A 23,428-nucleotide genomic window follows, 5' to 3' on the forward strand; every position below is an offset into this window, starting at 1 on the left:
TCATGCACTGGTACAGCATGTGTTTCAGGCGGAGTAATAAATTTCTCAGTATGGTGTTCGGATATTGTTTGCTTCCGTACCAGGACAAATACAATAGTGAATTAGTGCCTGCGAAAGGATACACCTAGTACTGCTGATGACAGACATCGGTTCCTAATAGAATAATAATTAAATCGTTTAGTACCCGTTATGTGGTGAACATATCATAACAATTTGTAATAAATATCGGACTGTAGCTTCATGGCGTAACACTTTCTGATTGTGTCAATCTAAATAGTACAATAATAACAGAAGACTAATCGCTTGCTCACAGATTCTGTACACGAAGCTGGCGGTTGTGTTATTTATTTGTGTAAAATTTACGAGATTTGACATAAAAGAGATGAAGTTGGACCTGTTTTTAAGGATATAACGCAACAAAGAAATGCGTGAATGTACTTCGACCTCTTGTTCTTGTGACGAGAACAACTTAGTGGCAGTGGACGTCTTCTGCGCTCCCCCAGAAAATGTGCTGTGCACACGTTCTGATTCGAAATAATTGAGACTGGTGTCGCAAATATGAGTATTTATCAAATGAATTCAGTTCAAAGTAGGACCAGCTATAGCTCATACATGTCAACATCTGTTCCTCCGGCTACTCAAAATTTATGTGAATGTTGTCTGCGCAGTAGCTCCGTCGTTTTAGCCTTCCAGTGGAGCGCCAGAAGATCACTCGAAACTGTCAATAATTTCATCGATTCTGATTGAACTTCACCCAACGAAATGGTCGAGAAACAGTCGCTCAGGAATATGGTAGTTTTTGAGTAATGCAAGCAGTGTTGTTCCTTTCTTGCGAGACGTGGTACAAGTACGCACGGTAATGGCAAAATCAAGGTTTCGTCTGTAAGCGTTGCAGAACTCTGAGCGAGATTAGATGACGTCGTTGTCAAAAAAGATACAAGGCGAAAAAATGTGTAAATTTCGTAGAAATCCGAGTGCGTTTGGTCGAGAATTAAACAAAAGTCATCACACTCAAGATGCAATACTTTCAAATGCTTTATGCAAGGGTGTGCTGAAAAGTAAAGGCTCCGATTTCTTTATGTGAAAGCTCGTAAGGCTTTTTACATAAAGCGAGCTTCGTTAACATTCTACATGTCTACACATTCATTTCTCAACATAGTCACTCTGGTAGCGAACGCATTTCTCCCAATGAGAGACCAGTTTGTTGATACCGTCACTGTAGAACGTTTGATTTTGTTGGAGGAGCCACAGCCTCACCTCTGCTTGCACCGCTTCATCACTACGCAAGTAAAGTTCTCGCCATTAGAAACTCGATTACAGCACGCTGCTTCTCACTCACCGACAAAGTTACGTTACACACCGCCGTTTTGCACGCTATATTTATTTTATTTTTTATTCATTGGCTATCGCGAAGTGCCTGTACAGCCATTTAAACAGTAAAATGTCAAGTACGGCAATACGAACGTAAGGACAACACAGCTCTCCGTCCCCGAGCGGAGAAAATCTGCGACCCGGCCAGCAGTCGAACCCGGGACCCTTCGGCTAGCAATACGCCGCGCTGACTGCGGCAGACATCCGCTACAGTTCGGACGCCTCCAGAGGCAGAGGGCTGTAAGTTGCCTCAGGGAAGCTGGGAAATCGGCCTAGTAACATGCATGTTATACCACAACTGATATTGAGAACGGAATAAAAAGTTCGGAGGCATTACTTTTCAGCGCACCGTCATAATCGTGAAATGTTGTTATAATATAGACAGGCAACTCGATCAGAAAGGATGTTTCGCAGTTAAACTGAATGCTCAAAAGGCAGCGAGGAAGGCACTGTTAATGAATGGAAACTATTGAAAGGTGAGTCAGAGTTATTTGTGCGAATAGGCAATGAGCAATGTGATGCTACTATAAAATGTTATGTAGTGAGGCAGCGTGTGTGGTTTCATTTAAGAACGTGTCACTGCTGTATACAAGGTGTATCGTAATTAATAGTGAAAACTGACTTGGCTGAAAGTTGGCAGTAAAAGAAGCAAACACGTTACAGTAAACACAGATCCGAAAACGAGCCGTTCATTAAATATTTACGAATGCGTCGTTACGAGCAGCTAGTACGGATTTCAATGTGAAGTATTGTTCTAGTTAGAATAGATTTATTTGAAACGTAGATTTTCCCATCTAAATGAGCTCCAATTCTACTTACGGTCCACCTTTGCAAAAAAGGAAAGAAAACACTGCTATTTCAGCACGTTACATGATACTATTTACTGTAACCTCGAATCTATTAAAGGATGCGTGAAAAGTGTCGTTCTCACATTTGGAGGCAATATTTCACTCGTCCCTGCAGTTTCAAATCCCGCTGGATGTTCTAGTAAATCTTGATAACACCGTACGGTTCACTGTTCCAATTCTTCAACTGAATCAACGTGAGAGCTGTGCAGAATATTTATGAGATGATCCCGGCAGAAAAATGTTGAGGATTGAGTTGTAGGAACTTGGTTGCCGAGGGGGCTCTGCTCGATCTCTCCATCTTGGAGCATTTTAGATGTCGCCTTCCATCAGTAGAGAAATGTGTCGTTGCCCCATCGTGAATGAACCACCTTCCCCAACCGTGGGACATTAGTGATATTTTAGCCCACGTAAATAGGGACAAATCGTAAAGTTTGCATTTGTACTAACTACGAGAATATTTCATACTGAAGTAAGTGGCGACTGCTGACCACACAGTCGTAATTGTCTCGTGTTTAATGGAACGTATTTGTCTCTATTATCGTAGACTTTGAACGGTGTCAGTTTTGGGGATGAACTGCGATAGAGACCGTAAGTTAGGGAAACTGGTACTCACAGTGCGAGGGCGCTAGCTCGCGACGGCGCGCCTTCGCCAGCTGCCGCCGGCCCGTCGTCCCGCCACCGCCATATCTGCAAAAACAAAACTCCCGTCACCAGCTCCGCACTTACTAAGTTCGCCGCCACCGCTCCAACCGTCGCGACTCTGTTCAGATGCCTCCTTTTTGCAAACTACGAATATTGCCTTGCAAAAGCTGTTGATGCTCTACAACCAAATATTCATATACAGTTTATAGGATATTGCAGTGTCAGTGTTGTTCAGAAGTACGATGCAAAGTTCCTTCGGACATGCATGCACGTACGATGGAACAGGCACTGCAGCGACTACGGCCGTTGTGAAATACATGAAATGTATTCGGAGTTGCGAATATGGACAACCATCAGCTGTATAACGGCATGAGGACAGAGAAAATTTGTGCAGGACCGGGACTCGAACCCGGATTTCCCGTTAATCGTGAGTGGTTCCCTTACCATTAGGCTATCCGAGCACGGCCCAGGGCTAGACCCAAAATTCCGTATGTCGTCAAACATGTGTCTACAATCTGCACTTGTACATTCATTAAGTATATTCCCGTACAGGGGAGACATTTTAATTGATAGTCGATTGCCCATTGTCGGCGGACAAAAACAGTAAAGAATTGTCTGTGATGTTCAGAAGTACGATGTAAAGTGCCTTCAGACACGCATGCCTGCACGAAGGAACGTCCGCTGCGGACACTACAGCCTTTATCAAATACATGAAATTTATCCGCATTTGCGCATATGGAGGACCATCAGCTGTACTGTGGAATAACGAGAGTGAAAATTTGTGGAGAACCGGGACTCGAACCCGGATTTCTCGCTTGCTGCAAGAGGTCGCTTTACCATTAGACTATGCGAGCACGACGCACGGCCAGCCTCAAACTTCCACATGTCAGCCACGTGTCCACAACCTGGACACGCACATTCATTATGTATATTTCCGTACAGAGGAGGCATTTCAATTGAAATTCACTCGCCCGGTGTCGACAGATAAGCACGATATTGCCGTGCCGTGCCTGCATCTTACTACTGGATCAAAACAGGCACTGCAGTATTGTATTTATCCGCCGAAAACAGACAAGAGACTCTGAATTAAAATGTCTTCCCTGTGCGGGAATATACGTAATGGATGTACGAGGGCAGGTTGTAAACTCATGGCTGTGGAAACCTGGGTCTGGCCGTGAGTTGTGCTTGGATACCTTACCGATAAGACAACCGCTCGCGATAAGCGGGAAACCCGGTCTCGAGTCCCAGTCCATCACAAATTTTCATTGTCGTAATTCCGTTGTACAGCCGAGAGATCCATATTCCCAACTGCGAACATATTTCATTTTAGGACAATCGTCTATGTGGTGCAGATCAATGCTGTGAACACATCGGCGTGTCATAATGTTTAGCTGATTGGCACTAGAAGATCTATCCTCTATCTGTGTGAAAGATATTCTAGGACTCGAACAAAACATTCAAATACATACGCAGTCTTCATGACAGAACAGTTATATGACATGCTTACCATACATGACGCTCCCGGTACGTCTTCCCATGCACCAGCAGAACATTTCTCTAAAGCTGATCGTCCAGAAGACGGCTCCTGCAGCTGTCTTACTTTACTGAGTCGAACACTCTCCACAGGACGAAAGGAAATGTAGACACCAAAGATTACCTGAATTGATGTAGAGCAAGGCTGTATCCTCACTACCTGTTACTGGGCTTGAGACGCCCAGTGGGTCTTCGTAGATCCAAAGATGACAGCTGAAACAATCTTACCTGCGTCGGCGATATCAGCTAAGAGAGAGTCCAGAAAACATGTATGAATTTCATAGCCCGTGCATGCACAGGAAAATGCCAAGAGTAATATGCAAAATATTTCAATGTTATTTAAATTATTTGTTCTTCAATTTTGTGTATTCTCTATGTGAACTAGATTAGTGACAATTATATGTGAGCATTAATGGTTACACACCATAACATAATGATCTATGTTTCTGAATGTACATCTTCGATAAACTAGTGGGCTTAACTCATAAAATCGTAATGCAAGGTTATATTCTTATGTTCTAGATGATTAACTGGTTATATAAGTAAGAGAGAATTTAGATGAAGAGTATGCATGAAGCAAAATTCGTCGTAACAATATGCAAAAACATTTAACTCTATTGAATTATTTTTGCCCCAGTTTTGCGTAATAGTTCCGAGGGTCACTCCAAACAAAAAATGCACACTATTTTTGTAAAAATACAGTTTTCATTCTGCATGTGTGAAAGCTTTACAGTGTGTAGATACATTCTTCCCGCTTGCTTTCAAACGTAGTTCAACCTGTTCCCGTGAGTGGCGGCATCACAGCATGTCTTCAAGATGGCTGCCACACTTGATGTTCGTCAGAAGCAACGTGCTCTCATAGAATTCCTGTGCTGTAAAAACGAGACAGTGGGAAACATCCACAAGTGGTTGAAAAAGGTGTATGGAGATGCTGCTGTCGACCGCAGTACAGTTAGTCGGTGGGCAAGCAGGCTACGTGATGAAAGAGGGCACGGCAATATTGAGGACTGTCCTCGCAGCGGCAGGCCTCGTACTGCACACACTACAGACAATGTGCAGAGAGTTAACGAATTGGTGCCTGCTGCAGACGCATCACAGTGAACGAATTGTCACGCTACGTTGGGATAGGGGGAGGAAGTGTTTGCAGAATACTGAAAGTGTTGGCGTTAAAAAAGGTTTGTGTCAGGTAGGTTCCCAGGATGTTGACTGTAGCTCACAAAGAAACAAGAAAAACGGTATGCAGCGAACTTTTGGAACAGTATGAGAATGGTGGAGATGAATTTCTTGGAAGAACTGTGACAGGTGATGAAACATGAGTCCATCATTTTTCACCAGAGACGAAGATGCAATCAATGGAGTGGCATCATACAAATTCACCCAAGAAAAAAAGTTATAGTTACGGTGTTACGGTGATACGGTGTTTTTCGATTCCGAAGGATTCTTGCTTGTGGACATCATGTCAAGTGGAACCACCATAAATTCTGATGCATATGTGACGACACTGAAGAAACTTCAAGCTCGACTGAGTCGTGTTCGACCACATCGGCAAAAGCAGGATGTTTTGCTGGTGCACGACAATGCACGGCCACATGTCAGTCAAAAAACCATGGAAGCTATCACAAAATTCGGATGGACAATACTGAAACACCCACCTTACAGTCCTGACCTGGCTCCATGTGACTATCATCTCTTTGGGAAACTGAAAGACACTCTTCGTGGAACACGGTTTTAAGATGATGACTCCCTTGCGCACGCTGCCAAACAGTGGCTCCAATTTTACGGTGCGGGTACAAAGGCGCTGGTTCCATGTTGGCGTAAGACAGTTGAAAGGGATTGAAATTATGTGGAGAAATGAAAATATTGTTCCTAAAGGATGTATCTACACACTGTACAACTTTCAAACGTGTAGAATAAAAGATGGATTTAAAAAAAAAATAGTTTGCATTTCTTTTGGAGTGACCCTCGTATAAGAACTGGACTAGCAAAAACTTAATACAGTCACTGATCATAACATAGCAGGGATTTAAGTATATCGTGTGTCTTCAGTAAATTCATAGTTCATGTGTTAAGATGAACTGAATTGGCCGGTCGCTATGGCCGAGCGGTTCTAGGCCCTCCAGTCCGGAAACGCGCTGCTGTTACGGTCGCAGGTTCGAATCCTGCCTCGGGCATGGATGTGCGTGACGTTCTTAGGTTAGTTAGGTTTAAGTAGTTCTAAGTCTAGCGGACTGATGACCTCAGATGTCAAGTCCCATAGTGCTTAGAGCCATTTGAACCATTTTTTGAACTGAAGTGATAAAAGCGTAAATCAAGGTTGTGTTCTTATACTCTATGGGTTCGATTAATGACATACGTATTATTTGTGCTACTGGTTGGTGTAATAGGTATAGGAACTGGACTAGCGATCACTAACGTGAATGACAAACTGCCGTAATGCTCCTGAACATGATACACCGGGACTCTAAATGTATTGAGTTTCTTCAATAAATTCACACTTCGTGTCCTAACTGGTAAAATTCTGAAACAAGATTTATTATTGTTTTGCTTGCGTAGCCAAAACTTTAGTAATTTCATCGCATATGATGCTGTAATACAGCCAGGAATATTTCATTGGAATATCTTGCTTGAGTCAGCACTTCTCCAAGCGGCCGAGTTTCTGAGCGACTGTTGATTGCATGTTTCTTGCAGTAAACAAAGTTCTGTCCTCAGTTTCCGTATGCTTAAACTGCATTTGCTAAGCTTATTAACAATATCTATGGATTCACATGTGGCATCAGAAATGGCTTTCCCTGTACCGCCAGAGTTACGTCACCAACAGGGAATGTAGATGATACGTATGTACTTCTCAGCGTATTGGTGCGTAGGAAATAGCCGCAGTAACAAGGAAAAAATTTTGTTATAGTAACCGAATTATCGTGTAAAATTTTGTGTTGTCGCTGAAAAGAACTAGACCAAACAAACTGACGAAAAACAGATGAACATGACCTCCGCAGGGCTCCATATGTATCTCCCGTCATCAATAAGTTCACGGTTTGTGTCAGCTGACTGACTGAATTCATGAAAGAACAAAGCACTGTTACGTCCTTATCCTCTGTTTTCTTAAATTAAGTTCTGACAACAAAGTGGCTGTATTCGTGGAGTCGCAGATGGAAGAGGAAACGATATTTCCTGTGACAGAGACACCACACGACCAACAGAGAATACAGATGATGATTGTGTGTTTTCAGCATACTCAAGGAAAATAATTGGTAGTTGAGAACGATATTTGCAGTTACTAGAAATGTAAACAAATATTTGGATGGACAGCCTAGTTAAGGAAACATTAGTAAAATGTCAACGTCTTTCACCATGAATTAGTACGTCGCCCTTTCAAAGGCGATAGAGTTCTATGGTCAGAAAAAAAATGTTCAAATGGCTCTGAGCACTATAGGACTCAACATCTGAGGTCATCAGTCCGCTAGAACTTAGAACTACTAAAACTTAACTAACCTAAGGACATCACACACATCCATGCCCTACGCAGGATTCGAACCTGCGACCGTAGCAGTCGCGCGGTTCTGGACTGAAGCGCCTAGAACCGCTTGGCCACCGCGGCCGGCCTTTGGTCAGAATTGTATATCAATACTGATGCCTTTGAATGTCACGGATGAGTGAAGTGATACCAGTTTGCTTAAATTTAGCAGAGCAGAGAAAGTGTGAGCAGTCTTAGTTTCACAGGTGTTTAGTGTAAGGATCTTCCCTACGTGGCGGAATCAACTAAGAATGAAGTTATCATGTATCAAACATTTGTGTACGACGCATCGTTAAAGATATACACTTTCTGTTTAAAAATATCTGCGTACCTCTATGAAGTGCGAAATTGACCAGTATATGTCACAAGTGACGGATCCGCCAGTACAAAATGAGGCGAGGAGAATTGTGTTGTCAGTAGAGAAGCAGTTGCTCAGGGACTTGCCACTTGATGCAACCTCCCATCAGATACACTTCATTCCTTCCAAAGCTGCTCAAGTGGACTGTTGGTGATATGACTGTGAAGTGGAAACGCAAAGGAACAATCACAGCTAAAGCCGACTTCACACACTAACAGACAGTGACTGCCGAGTATTGCGGAGAGTGACTGTGACGAAATTACACGAAACCAAAGGCAGGAATCACTCGTGGTATCCAAAGTGCTATCAGTAGCCCAGCTAGGAAAATGACTGGCCGTAAGCGTTAAAAAGAATGGGAGAAAGAGGTCGAGCAGCTCCCCATAAGCCACACATTTCTGTAGTCATTGCTAAGCGTCGCTTGAGGTGGAGTACAGAGAGACGCCACTGGACAGTGGATGACAGGAAACGAGCGATCTGGAGTCATTACTCACGCTATTCCCTGTGGCAATCCGATGGCAAGTTTGGGTTTAGCGAGTGCCGTGATATCAGTGCAGTGCTAACTGTGATGTATGGCGGGGGCGGTGTTACGGTACGGGGATGTTTTTCGTGGTTGGGATATGGTCCCCTTATTACACTTAAAAAACGCTAAATGTGGAAGGATACGAACATATTTTAAGCATACAGTAGAGGAACAATTCTGAGACGATGGCTACATCAGTATCTCTGAGGTAATGTTTTGTAGAAAATAATTGCTGAAATGAACTAGCCAGTCCATATTCCCGACCTGAACTCAATGGAGTAGCTTTGGGATGAGTTAAAACGTCGATTTCGCTGCAGAGCCCACCGTCCAGCGTCACTACCTTATCAGATTTCGGCTCTTGAGGAAGAATGGGCTGTCGTTCCTCCACACGCATTCAAACGCCTCATCGAAAGCCTTTCCAGCAGAGTTCAAGCCGTCATGAACTCGAAGGATGGACTCAGACCGTGTTAATGTCCACTACTAGGTGTCCGGATGCTTTTGATCAGATAGTGTATTTAACATTCAGTTGCTTCCTATGAGAATCAGTACATTCTCACGTAATAACGAGCAAAACTATTTGTGGGAGTTTTATGTCATTGTAGTCACTGGAGGTTCGAGTCCTCCCTCGGGCATGGGCGTGTGTGTGTTTGTCCTTAGGATAATTTAGGTTAAGTAGTGTGTAAGCTTAATGATGACCTTAGCAGTTAAGTCACATAAGATTTCACACACATTTTTTTGTAGTCACTGGAAGAAATGAATGAGTCGACAATTGCCAGTTTGTTCAAATTAGGTAACAGTGGAAACGGTCTCTGGTGGCTCTGATTGCATGTAGCCAACAAGAATGTAGATGATGTGTAAGCATCTATCAGCGTAATCGAGGAAAATAATTTGGAAGCTAGCATTAAATTGTTAGATCCAAGTGACAAATTCACTAAAGTTTCATAAGCAAACATGCTTACACAGTGTTTTACTAGAGAAACATTATTTAATTTCGTGTAAAAGGCGACTTCAACGTACATGTCATTGGAAAAAGAAAATGTTTAAAGGATTTATCCATTCGCCTGATGTAATTTTGAAAATAATGGAAAACAGAGATGACCTCACAAGGAATTCAGCCAGACAGTGGCTTCACAGACTTGAAAAATTTTCTATCTAGGTTGCGAGGTAGAAGAAGAAATTGGTTTATGCTCTGTATTATTAAATACCGAAATAGCAACACAAGTATAGCAGAATGGAAATGAAGTGCACGTACTTTCTATAATTCTGATAAAAGTGATTAATTCTCATTTCGATCATCAGTCATGGCATCATCATTGAAAGTAAATGAGATCTTACAACATCCATTGGCAGGTTCATCACGAAATATTTTAATACAAGAATGAAATACTTTATGTTGTCGTGCGAAGAAATAAATTTAATGTTCTTGACATCGGATTTCCTGATCAAACCATGAGCGTCAGGGTAAGTCCACTGGTGGCTCTAAATTTCGGCGCTTAAGATGTTACTGGCAGAAGTAAGCCTCTGGCTTGATCCTCGTGCCGCATAGAAAGGGCAGTTTAGCTACCACACGACATGATAACTGTGTTCCGTTCCCTAGTACATCATTTGTAGAAGACATCACCAACATTTCGTCCTTGTCGAAATCAGCAGCTCGAAAAGTAATTAATGCTGAAGACATAGCAACAATCCGACAACAGTCGCTAACAGGCCTGTCTTCTCCTTAAAGATTGGTTTGGACAACATTGTCCTATTGTAAGTAATTCCTCCGACCTGTGAAATGAATGACCTCGCTAAGTATGGATGCCTACAGTTGATTATGGATTTCAAACTACATTTCAGTCTCGCATTCTTCATTTGTACAGATAACTGCTATAAGTGATTAACCCCCAGAAAATAAACAGGAACTGACTAGGGATCGAACTCCATACCTTTGAAACTGTAGTCTCTCGCTCACCACGCAGCCACACTGCCGCAAAAAACGAATGAGGGGACCTTTTGTTCAAATATAAGAGCGCTGCAAACAGAAACAAGCCTTAGGTCAGAAATTAACGCCCAAAAAACTAAATGTTGCTCAGGTCCAAGGTTTGCTAATCGAAAGACCGGAGTCTACAACGCTATGCTTCTCAATGTACCAGCGAATTTCTTTGCGAGTGAAAACGTCGAGTGAAGCTTTTTTAGTGCCAAATAAAATTAATACTGAAACAAATAACTGACGCTATTAGAGAACACATACTTATTATCTGCACTGATTAGATCACATCGAAGGCCATGGAAAGAATCATATGCTTTTGAACTCGAATAACAACGAAGCAAATTTACATATAATGTGGCTACTGTTATATGTCAACTACGCATAACACTGCATAGGATAGTCGCAGTTTTGTGTAACTATAATCTAAACAGACGGCTTGAACGTCACTTGCACCTATCGTTATAAACCCAAACAATATGATGTATCGAGAAAGTCAATACTACAGAATGTCCGCTATATAGGCCATTGACTTCTCAGCGTAGAATAATCATGAATTATTATGAATTTGGTTGTTCTGTGTTGCAATGAAATGTACACTCGACTATAAACTAGTGTGCAAGTTGTGAATTTCCTACCATAATCAGAAATTATGGCATGGTTTTTTAACGAAATTTTCAAATTCTGCCACGTGCATTACCTAACCATCTACCAAGTATCTGTAAACGCACTACTAACAAGTCCAGCCCTACATAACATTCTACGTTCCCAATTAAAATATATGTATCGACAATCACACAGTAAAAGCCTGGATAACTTAAAGTTCCATGATAGTGCGTCGTCTCTAATCTGTTCTTATTTGAAAATGGCGTAAGCAGGACGTATATTCCTTAAGCTGGTTACATTCAGTATCGCTGGTTACATTCAGTAAGCTTTTACGATCTCATTACTGTCCCTACTTCTTCAGTTTACAACGGGATAGCTGACTTTATCAGAACATACTGCCACTGGATTAATAGAAACAATCAGTCCATAGTCGGTGAAAACAAGTCCAAAAGCGAGCCACACATGAAAAGAAAAGAAAATTAAAAAATCGACCGAATTCAGCTACAGAATTGTTCGTTTACTTTTTTGTGTCGTTTTAAAAGTTTCTGCGTAGGAGATTGTTATCGACTCCCTCAATATTAGCTGCGGAACAGAGGCGTTGTTTCTTCATCATTAACGCAGTAGTTCTCTGGGAAATCAATTCAAGTGTTACAGTTATTACGGCTACTTATATAACTAGTTACATGTTCCATGACTAGTTTGAACTATTTTTTTTTATCGAAATGATGTGGAACAAGTTAATTAACAGGATATTTATTCATGATTAGTTTTAAAATTAATGAATATGTTGTCTGCAGTCCTACGCAGGCAGGTTTTTTTTTTTCAATCAGGTCAACAGTTTTTAAACACAAATTCGTCCATGGAACGCAGCAGTTGCCCAGAAGAAATGATTTTAGGTTAGATTTTAAAAAACGCGCTGCAACCTGTCAAGACACTATGTTATTATGCAAATGATCAAAAATTTTTATTGGTGCATATTGAACTCCTTTCTGAGCCACTCATTAATAATGAGTAGTAAATGTCACTTTTCCTTCTCTTGTTGATTGCTGCAGAAATGGACTTTATTCTTCCCAAATTGTGATGGATGGCGTATGACGAATTTCATGATCGAATACATATATGTATTGTAAAGGTGCAGTGAGTACGCCTGCCTCCTTAAAAAAAGAACTGCAAGATTAAAATGAGCGAACGTTACACATTATTCTTATTGCTAGCTTTCGTGTAAGCAATTCTTTTTTTCTAAGTGATGAGAAAATTATTCCATAAGATATTATTAAGTGGAAACATGTAAAATATGTTAGGAGTTTGATTCGTTTGTTTTCAGGAATAGCAAATCATACGAACAGCAAAAGTAGGTGAACACAACTGAGCAGCTCAGAAATATATTTCTTTCGGTTCACGTTTCATCATTATGTGCACCCAAAACCTAGTGTTCTATTATGTTTACTGCTTCCTGTCCATATGCTATATCAGTTGTTGATATGTGTGTATGTTGTACAGACATCAACATAGAGTGTTTTTTTTTTTAATTAAATAAGAGTGCATTTGTAGAACACCAGTTAATAATTCTTTGAAAAGCATTATTAACCAATTCTACTGCAACTTTTTGTGTAATGGGATTTATTGTAACACTAGTATCGTGTACAAAACGTGCTAATGCTGCTTGATAAACGTTTAGTGAGCATCTATTGTTTACGGTACAGAAGCTGATATGCAGCGAGCTCCTATAAGCTGGATAGGATTTCAATTACTAGATTTGGAAGCTAACAGTTACAACCTTAATATCCAGAACAGCAATGAAACAATGCTAATGGCAGTATTAGTATATTGTGAATAATAGAACGATAAGACTAACAGAAACTAGAAAAGGCAGTATTAATAATCTGCAAATACTAAAACGATACGAAAGTTAAGACCGTTACTCCACAAGTGTCGGCATGTAAACGTTAACGTAAATGAAATTATTCTTTAAACGATTTCGACGATTCCCTTATAAATTCAAAACACATTTAATAGAGTATTTTGTATAATATACATGAACTGAGCTATGTGGAAATCCTTTTGTCGAAATACTTGCAATTTCGAGGAGCGTGAGAGTTATCCTGATAACAGTAATAAAAACAGTACTTCTTATTTATAGCCCGCAGTTAATCAGTCATTAGATTCAAATTATTAATCAAATATAGACGTGGATAGATAAAGTTCACTAAATTACTCAGTTTGATTATTGTGTTCTCTGTTCCTTAACTTATTTACCTTTCTACGTTTCACGTCAGAAACTCTCTGAAGAACAAAAATTAATAGTGGGCGTGAGTCTCGCTGTTTCTCAGGGTTTCCTGAGTCATGAAGGTGTACAGGTTTTTTTCTTTTATTTTATCGCTTTTGCATGCGATACGATGTTTATAAGGCCGATAAGCGTTTTGATAGTCGCTGTTCCGTAGCACATAGGTATTAATCCCCATCTGACTGTGATGAGAGAGTCTGATGCCACTGATCCTCGCCACCTGGGTAAACTCAATCTCCACAGAAGTGCTTGAGTGCAACGAGAGGAGTGACTTGAGTTAAATAGGTGTCCCCTTTCCGGGGAAAGACGTTTCCCTTGTCGGCTCGTGTATGCCAGTAGCCTAACTGGACAAATTTATACGTGAAACGACGTGCTTGTTTGCATCCTTTATAGGGAGGCACAGACCTCAGTAATGAAGATACTCTAATGAGTTAACTGCAATGAATTGCTGCTTCGAGAAATGGAAAAAAATTCATGAATCGGTCGACGTGAGTCAGTACATGATTAGATTATTGTTGGCGCCAGTCATCTTAAAACTGAGCACAGTGAGCAGTCTTAACATAAAACCAGGTTTTGGTCATCAAACGACTGGAAGTTTAAGTGCAACCATAAACGTTTGAGAATTTACATCACAATATACTATGGGTGTATAACTCTATTACAGGAACTCAAATAACACACATACCTTCTAAATATCTGAACATGAAATATAGTAGCGCTAAATTAGTAGCATATAACAAACTTTTAATCAACCAAAGACACAGTCACTGAATACACCCTATCACAAAATCCAGACTTTGAAAATAATAACGAATTAGACTGTTTAATTAAAATGAATCAGAAAGGAAGCCTTTCCTTCGGTCCGATGCAGACTTCTTTTGAAATATAAAGTTGTGGAAAAAGTAAGATTCCAACTCTGAAGAACATATATTAACACAGATTTTTATGTATCAGATACGGAGTTCACCTTTGTATGCAACACAGATACCGTCTATGACACGAACACTGAGAGATAAAGCAAAATTTCACGTGGCGTCATCTGACAAGAAACACATAGTATGATACCAATATTTTCATTCAAATTTTCCCAGTAGCTCAGATTTGTTGAGGCTTTTACGAAGTCTATGATCACTATCATGAACTATTTATGCAGTTTCCTACTTAAGTGAAATTACGGATGACAAAACGGGATTTTCATCAAGTTTAAAATCATATTTTATGATGTACTAATCTGAAACGTTTAATTCAGAGAAAATATCATTGGTAGAAAAGCAGTATCTATTCTGTACGATAATGTGACATGAAATTAAAACTGGTAATGAATGCCTTTCAAAATCCACACTCAATAATTCACCACGAATATTCTGATCCAAAGATGAATCTGGGAAATACATTCGAATCCTCCAGTAGAATTTACACTCAGTAACTTCGTGTGGGATATTTTGCAAGTTACCAGGATTTCTGGATGGAAGTCACTCCATAAAATGCCAAAGTGATGGCAAAATTTTGTATTGCATTTACTGTGTACTTTTTTTTTTTACTCCTTTCTTTCAGGACACTACGAGCTTCAGAAGCATTAGGCTTCTGCTTCAAGCAGTTGCTAACCAGTGTAAGTTTCACCTGAATCTGAAATGAGGGCTCTAGCAAGTAACTCTACACAGTCAATAACACGAAATTCTACGAAACGTCGGTTTCATTTAAAATTAAAAACTCCAGAGTAAGATCGTTTTTCCTAGCGGCCGCTCAGTAGTTACTGTTAACTGAAATGATAAAATCAGTTTAAGAACGAAGTAACTCTTTTACAGAATAAAGCACAGCTTCCTTCAAGCAGGCAACAGTATAAGCACATCCAAAATAAATTCAAAAATGGCTATGACAAGTTAAAAACAGTTGCAGTTCACACTCCCCCTTATTATGCTTCAAAAATACTTGTAATAATCCACAACCAGCCACAAACGTTTTGTAAAAGCTTATATTGTCTAGATATAATTAGTATCACCAGATGACTACATCTATACTTACAACGTTGTTTCGTGATGTGTTAAATTTTATCGGTACCTGTGACAACTAATTGTGCTTTTAAAAAATGCTGAAGTTATTATGGGGCCTCTGAAGGCGCAGGGAATAAGTTGCTGGCGATTTACAATGCTGACACGCCAAAAGTTGTCAAAACACAGAAAAAATAAAGAACTCCTGGTAAACGAATGCTCAGAATGTCTCGAACACACTAGACGGTCAAAAGAAACATTCGGCAAAGAAATATTTGAATTCTTTGAAAATATTTGACAACAGTTATTTAGAGAAACACATTTTTGGGCGTGAATATGACACTGTTAGAAAAGCAATCATAACGAATCAATATCATGAAACCGACAGTGATAGGAAGGGGTTGCACAGCCATAAGTTAACTTCAGTATTATCTTCACGACAGAATAGGAGACACTGCATGCATTCAAAGGCCGCTCATGACGGCAAGATATGCAAGGCATTAGCGTCTAAACAGAAACAACTAGTTAATACCAGTCTCCACATTATAAATTTATATTGCTGTGTTCAAGCTAGCTATAAATTTTTTAAAAAATCCAATAAATTACAAATGAGCAACTGTCAGGGAAGAACATCAGCTTTTGGCTTCATAATTTTTAATTAAAAGTTAAGCTATTTCTAAACAGTAGATGACGAACAGCGACTAAAGCATACAGTTTCTTTTTCTCAGTTACAAAGAGTGGAAACCGGAAAGGATTTCCTATTGAATAAATGAGCAAGAGGCAAACGAAGCTTAAAATTGGGCGTCAATTGAACTGCAAGTTAATTATAAATATCATCAAGGAGAACGGAATCAACGCTGTTGTATTCAAAGATGCTCACATTTACCAAAGCAAAAGTCATCTCTTGTAAAGTTTTAGTTAAGTGATAACGTGTTAAATAGAGACGTCTTGCCGTTAATCATGTGTTTGACACCCATAGCTCAATACAAATTGCCTTCCCTGCGCATAAGCGCTTCCATTGTTATAGTGACGCTCACATGAATAAGCTGCTTAATGAGGAAAGGTATTATGATGGTTGGCTTCCTTTTTCTCTGTAGCATGTAAAAGTGATGATATAATATGAATAAGCAGTCTACCGGATGCCACGAGTAAACTCTCAATAATTAAACACAAATAAACCAGGCACTTGCGGCAGCAAATTAAACAAAAATATGCGGAATGAAGTGCTGCGATTTAGAGATGTTGATACCCCGCGGCGTATTTTTGTTAATTTCAGAAAAAAGAATCTGCGTTAATACTGAATTACATTACTTTTTTATAGTACGAAATTCAACTGAACTGTCGTACGCTATGCGCTCAGTGGAAATATTTAAAATGTAAAAATGCTGTAAATAAAGGGGTGCGTCTGAGAATCTTCCAGTAATAGTCTTCCAGTAGAGCATTCTGTACTGTGTTTCTCTTCCACAAAACCTGCATGAGTTGTGTGAAAATATATTCGATCATTGCAATAACAATATTTCGTAGCGTAAGCCTTGAGACTCATTCACCTTACTTTCTTCGAGAATCGCATTTTGCTTTGCAACTACCTACAACAAAATTTAATGTAATTTCGGTAAAAATATTCTATTATTAGTATCACAATCATTTTAAAGCGAATAATGTGCTAAGTAGAAAAATAACATTCATTCTGTAACAGCCGTGTAAAAGAAGCGACAGTTTTATAATTAAGAAATGAGATCTGAGGCCTTACGTATTATAAGCACGAAAAAGTAACCACAAACAAGAGAACAGGAAATATATGTGGAGACTGGTGCTGAAATTGAAAAATTTCTACAGAAATAACGAAATCTCTAGTAAGAAAATTTTGACGAATATTGCGGCTAGTTTCTAAAGACCATTTATCGTTCCAGAAATTATTTTACGATAACATGGCCACACCTATGCAAAGCTCTAAAAATTGACATAAGAAAATTATGGCAGGCTCAGAAATTAATGTCTCTGCCGGCTGCGTTTATTTTCCAAAATACGGTGAACTAAGAGAAAAGAAACAGTACGTAGAAAACGATCTATACATGCGACGTGCGACAGTGAGAAACAAAATAATAACGAACAACAAAATAAATATGTAACAGGTTTCGAAGGAAAATAATTTTTGGAAGAAAACGATAGTTTAAAAAATGGTAACAAAATAATAAATTATTATTTTACGTTGCATTGTCAGTACAGTTGTTATCACAGTCATCAGGCATACAGCAGGACAACTAGAAAATAATACACGGTAGACTGATGTCTCCTCAGGAAGGGAACTACAAGCAAGTACCAGTGCAAAAAAATTATTACACATAATTAAATAAGGACATCGACATTAATTCTCTCAAGATGCCTGACAGAAGGAAAGCGAGGCGCAAACACGAGTCTAATTTTTAAAAATAAAAGCGGAGATTTGATATCGGTAATTTAACAGAAAAAGTCACACGAGTTTAAAATTACGATTCTCACGGAAGGTAAAATCGTTCTCGATCTCAAAATGCAAATTGCAGTTTTACGGGTATTTTAACTTTCGGGAGAAATAAAGTCTATCTAAAGCGCACAGAAGTAAAAACGTATTTTTAATAAAGTAGTGGCAAATTACACCGAAGTAAAGATTGCACCTCGCGCGCACCGTCCCGTATTCGGTTTACGACCTTCTGTTAGGCTAACATCTCGAAATCTTACAACAAATATTTGGTTTCAGATATAAGACTTAGAATAAACACACACAAATTGTAGCTTACGTCAAAGTACATCGTAATTCGTCGTTATAACAGACACTTTCACGGTACACGTCCTTTCGTAACAGTGAACGATTACGACAAAATCGTACAATTTCACACGTACCTTGACTCTCAGTCGCGAGAGGGATGACCAGAGTTTCTGCCCAGAAAGCGCGGGTGACGAGCAACGCGATATGCACAGTCTTTGTCCTTTGTAAGGTAAATGCAAAGTTTATAATACTGTGAAGTATAATGCGCAACGCGCGGCGCAGCGCGGCGCGGCGCGGCGGGGCGCGGCTTACACGAAATACGTCCTGCCGTTGGCGCCGACGGCGCGCAGCGGCAGCGTGTCCGGGATGCTGCTGTACACGTGCACGGTCTGCTCGCCACCGGCGTCGGCGATCTGCATGTAGCTGTGCCGGTGCAGGCCCGGCCCGTACTCCTCCTCGTCCTCCTCCTCGTGGTCGGTGGTGCGCTGCGACGAGTTCTCCGACACGTACGTCGACTGCGTCGGCGTCGTGGTCGGCGTGTGGCGCAGGGCGTGCAGGTGCGGGTGGGGCTGCGGCTGCGGCTGCTGCTGCTGCGGGGCCGACGGCGCGAGCTGGCGCCGGGGGGCGGCCTGCGGCGGCGGCTGCTGCTGGCCGTGGACGCGCGGCTCGGGCGCCGTGGGCGCGGCCGTGTAGCGCGCGACGGGGCGAACGCCTGCGGCGGCGGCGGCGGCGGCGGCGGCAGTGGCGGCGGCCTTACCCTGTCGCTGGCGGCCGGTGGCGACGGGGCCCGCCGCGGCTGCGGGCGCGCCGGCGGAGGCGGCGGGCAGCGGCCGGCCGCCGCGGCGCCGCACGTCGGGCATGGCGTACCACAGGCGGTCCCAGCAGCGGCGGTCGCCCCACGCGATAGGCACGCAGCCGCGCAGCAGTGGCCGCAGGTCGGGGCTGGGCTCGCACTTGACGAGCACGACGAGGCGGCCCGGGTTCTGTTCGGCGGACAGCACGGCGCCCAGCGCGCGCCGGAAGTCCGGCCGCGTCCACTCGCAGTCGATGAAGCAGCGCGACATCACCACCAGCAGGCGCCGCGACGCCTCGGCGGCGCTCGCCACGCTGTCCGCCAGGTACACCGACTCGGGGTCTACCTGGATGTCCCGGTAGTGCAAACACACGGCGTACCCGCGCTGCTCCAGCTCGGCCGCCAGCAGGCGCTCCGCGAAGTCCTCGTCGCCGACGCTGTACACGATGTAGGCGTCGTACAGACGCTCCCGGTCGTCGTCGCGGTCGGCGGCGGGCGCCGTCCCGAATAGGCGCACGCCGTAGCGCGAGTGCGCCCAGAAGCGGACCTCGTGGCGGAAGCGGTAGCCGAGAGCGGCGGCGGCGGCGAGCAGGAGCGCGGCGACGGCGGCGGCGAGGAAAGGTGCGTAGGTGGCGAAGGCCGAGCCGGCCGCCCCGTCCGCGTCCGCCGGGCCGCGCTGCACCACGGAGGAGGGCGCGGCGTCGCTGCCGCGGCGCGGCCGGTCGCAGCGGAGCAGCGCGTCGGCCACGCTGCCCCCCGCGGCGCACGCGAGGCGCTCGAGCGTGTCCCGGTGCGCCCAGGCGCGGAGGCGCGCCGCGCTCTCGCAGTCGCAGCGCCACACGTTGCCCGCGCCGCCCACCGTCAGCCGCGTCTGCGTGCCCTCCGCCAGCTGCTCCCACGGCCTGAAGTCTTCCAGCCGGTTCCCTTCCAGGCGCAGCACCTCCAGGTGCGGCATGTCCGCGAACGTCGCGTTGCCCACACTCGCGATCTCGTTGTTCTCCAGATACAGTTCGTTCAAGGTGCTCATTTTCTCGAACTCGTAACCGTGCAGTTCCCGGATGCGATTGTTCTCCAAATGCAACACCCGCAGAGACGTCACACCGTTGAATGTCTTGTTGTTGATGTTTTCGATATTGCTATTGTTGAGAAACAACACCTCTAGTTTTTTCTTGCCGATGAAGACGTGACTCGGCAATTCCCCGATATCGTTTCCGTCGAGATATATCTCGGTCGCGTCCATAGGTATCCTGTGCGGCACGTGCTTGTAGCCAGCATTTGCGCAGTCGACGATGTTGCTGGCCCAAGCCGTATCGTGGTAACACGTGCAGTTGTCGGGGCAAGCCATCTCGCAGTCGCACGCGTCGAAGTCGCAGCAGTGGCACAGGGCGAAGCAGTGCATTTCGTACGTGCAGACGAAGTGCAACGGGTCCACCTCCATCAGTGGCTTCGTCTTTACGCCTCTAGAGAAAACCAGCGTGCACACGATGGTGTCCAAGTCCAGTATTACGGGATGCCGGCGCAGGTAGCCCAGGTGGTTGATACGCTGCAGCCACTCCATGTCGCAGTCGCACACGAAAGGGTTGCCACCGATATAGAACTGTGGCAGCTCTCTCTCCTCCGGCAACGGATTCACTGTCAGTGCGCTCATGTCCATCTTCTCTATGTTGTTGGCATACAGCACGACTCTGCTGAGATTCGTCTTCTTAATAAACGTATTCGGTGCGACAGTAGTGATCCGATTGTTATTTAAGAACACGACTTCCACACTGTCTGGCAACGACGATTCGCCAATTTCCGTTATGTAGTTGAAACTGGCATCTATCATTAGAAGTCGGAGGGTACTGCCAGTTTCGTAGTAATTTCGTAGTTCCTTTAATTTGTTCTTATGCAAGTCGAGCCACTGAAGACTGTGGGGCACGAAGGAATAGTCGAACCACTCGATACGGTTGTTGGAGACGTTCAGCCATATCAGTCCCGGCAGATGAGACACAATGCCGCTAATGTCCGTCAGCTGATTCCCGTCCAGACGCAGCATCCGGAGAAGCGGGTTGTTGGCGAACGAACCTGCTTCAACAAAGCGAATATTGTTATTGGCCACATTCAAAAAGTGAACCCGCGGTAAACTAGAAAACGTGTCTCTCGGCAAATTTTCCAGGTTATTGTTCATGAGTCTTAGGGCGTATAATTCCCCTAGCCCATCGAACGAATTATTAGACACATTAACTATGCTGTTACTCCCTATATCCAGAAAACGAAGGAAATGCAACTTACCGAGGGCGGCAGGAACCACCGTGAGGAGATTGTTGCTCAGTCCTAAGTCCTGCAGGTGAGTGCAGTTCTCGAAGGCCCGCTGGTGAATGGCAGTCAGCTTGTTGTTGTCCAGGTAGAGCTGGTTGACGACGAACAGCCCGCTGAAGTAATAGTAGTCGACGTGTGCCAGTTTGTTGTGGCTCAGCGTGAGCACGTGCAGGTTGCTCAGGGCGCTGAACGCGCCCTCCGTTATCGTGTCAATTCCGTTGTGCTCCAAGTTCAGAACTTGTAGGCTGTACACGTCAGTGAAAACGTGCGGATCGACGCGGGCGATGTTGTTATAGCCGAGATTAAGCACGACGAGGCGAACGAGCCCGCTGAAAGTATTCCTGTTGATCCAAGAAGAAGTAAGGTAGTTGTGCGACAAGTCCAGAACAGTTAACTGATCTAGTCCCTCTAACAGCCCCGGTGCCAGCACGCTGATGGAGTTATTTCTCAAATAAATCTCTCGCAGACCCCGAGTAGGCTGGAACACCTCGGGAGGAAGCGCCTCCAGCTCGTTACTGGACGCATTCAGTACTTGCAGTTTATTTACTCCACTGAAAGCGCTGTCGCCCAGCGAGGTAATAGCGTTGTTCTGCAAGTACAGCTCTCGTAGCGAACGGAGATTTGTCAGTCCGTTGTCAGGAACACAGGGAATGTCATTGTGGGAGAGGTCCAGGAATTCTAGCACCAAGCTGCACGTCTTGCCAGCAGACGCGGAGAAGTCCAGTTCTAACATGTCTTGCAACCTGTTGTGCGACATATTGAGTCGAGACAGCGAAAACAGTGGGCAGAAGAGTTCGTCCGGCAGCTTCCATATGTTATTGTGCGAGAGGTCGAGGCTGCGAAGTTCTGACAGGCCGAGGAAGGTCTCCTGGTCGAATTCGAGCGCCGTCGCCGCAAGCCACTCCCTGATGTACGTACGCACCGTCAAATTTCGTAGGTCCCTCAGCGACGAAAAGGCGGCCCGTGGCAGTTGTAGGATCTTGCAAGTCTCGATGCTGAGCTCTCGGAGGCGACGTAGCTGTGACAGGAAGCCACGGCCGGTGTGATCGGGTAGACCATCTCCCGACACTTTACTCTCGTAGAAAAGCACGTCGCTGCACTCGATACGTAGCGACTGGACCTTGTCTATCTGTGGTACTGTCAGGTTCTCTATTACGCTTTGCATCCCGTCGATAGTGCGTAGCTGACAATCTAGTCTGACTGCGTCTTCATCCTTTCCGTGTCCCACGTCGTAAGGAGACGTACGTTCCCAACCGCAGCCTTTACGAACGTCCTCGTGCTCACTAGCGATGCTTCGCGCTTCCACATCAAAAAGCAATGATACTGCAACAATAGCTAAACAAATTCGGCTGCACACGCTCATTCTCGGTAGGGGTGGTGTCCTCGGAACGAACAGAAGCTTACATCACTGACAGAGACTTGGGTCACACACGATGACTGCCGGCCAAGTGCGGACCCGGCTCGGACGTACGCACGCGACGACGCCAAGCGCAGGCACGCAGCAGGCTCCACACACACTACACCGCGGTCGGCAAAGCCAAGACTGAAGTGACTCCGCCTCTGGCGCGCGGCCTTATCCCCCCACCACTGTGTCGCACGGCTGCCGCCAGATGTCAGGCGAGGGCGGGGAGCGAGGCGCCCGTGGTGGGGGCACGGCACGGTGGGAGGAGCAACTGTTGCATCTGGCCGCGCATACTGCAAACCAATTATAGCTCTTCACCTGCGCTCGCAGCTCAAACACGTACACTCAAACGGCAACAGACATAAAGAAAACCAGAAACTCTGTAGTGGCGAAAGTGTCGCTCTCGGAGGCGGTTTATCAGTATAGCACATGCTACGGGCCCCACAGCATCACTGTCATTTCCCTTTTCTGGAGAAAATTATTCGCCGTCTGTTTTGAATTGAAATTAATAACACTATTTAGGATTATGTGCGTGTGCTTCTGCAGCATTTTTAAATCGTAG

At 43.8% G+C, this 23,428-nt stretch overlaps 1 protein-coding gene across 1 annotated transcript in view; it reads right to left on the bottom strand.

Moving 5' to 3' along the window:
* The window catches only part of LOC126298065 (toll-like receptor 6), a 204,511-nt gene extending 181,516 nt beyond the window's left edge, over positions 1–22,995 (bottom strand). Inside the window, exons 1-3 of the mRNA XM_049989383.1 lie at positions 21,438–22,995; positions 18,686–21,233; positions 2,833–2,906 (exon numbers count right to left, since the gene is read on the bottom strand). Coding sequence (XP_049845340.1) covers positions 2,833–2,906; positions 18,686–21,233; positions 21,438–22,827 — 4,012 coding nt within the window. The 5' untranslated portion in view covers positions 22,828–22,995. The remainder of the gene's footprint in view (positions 1–2,832; positions 2,907–18,685; positions 21,234–21,437) is intronic.
* Between the last annotated feature and the right edge of the window lie 433 nt (positions 22,996–23,428).

Source organism: Schistocerca gregaria, chromosome X (assembly GCF_023897955.1).
Source record: "Schistocerca gregaria isolate iqSchGreg1 chromosome X, iqSchGreg1.2, whole genome shotgun sequence".
In the NCBI taxonomy this organism is placed as follows: Eukaryota; Metazoa; Arthropoda; class Insecta; order Orthoptera; family Acrididae; genus Schistocerca; species Schistocerca gregaria.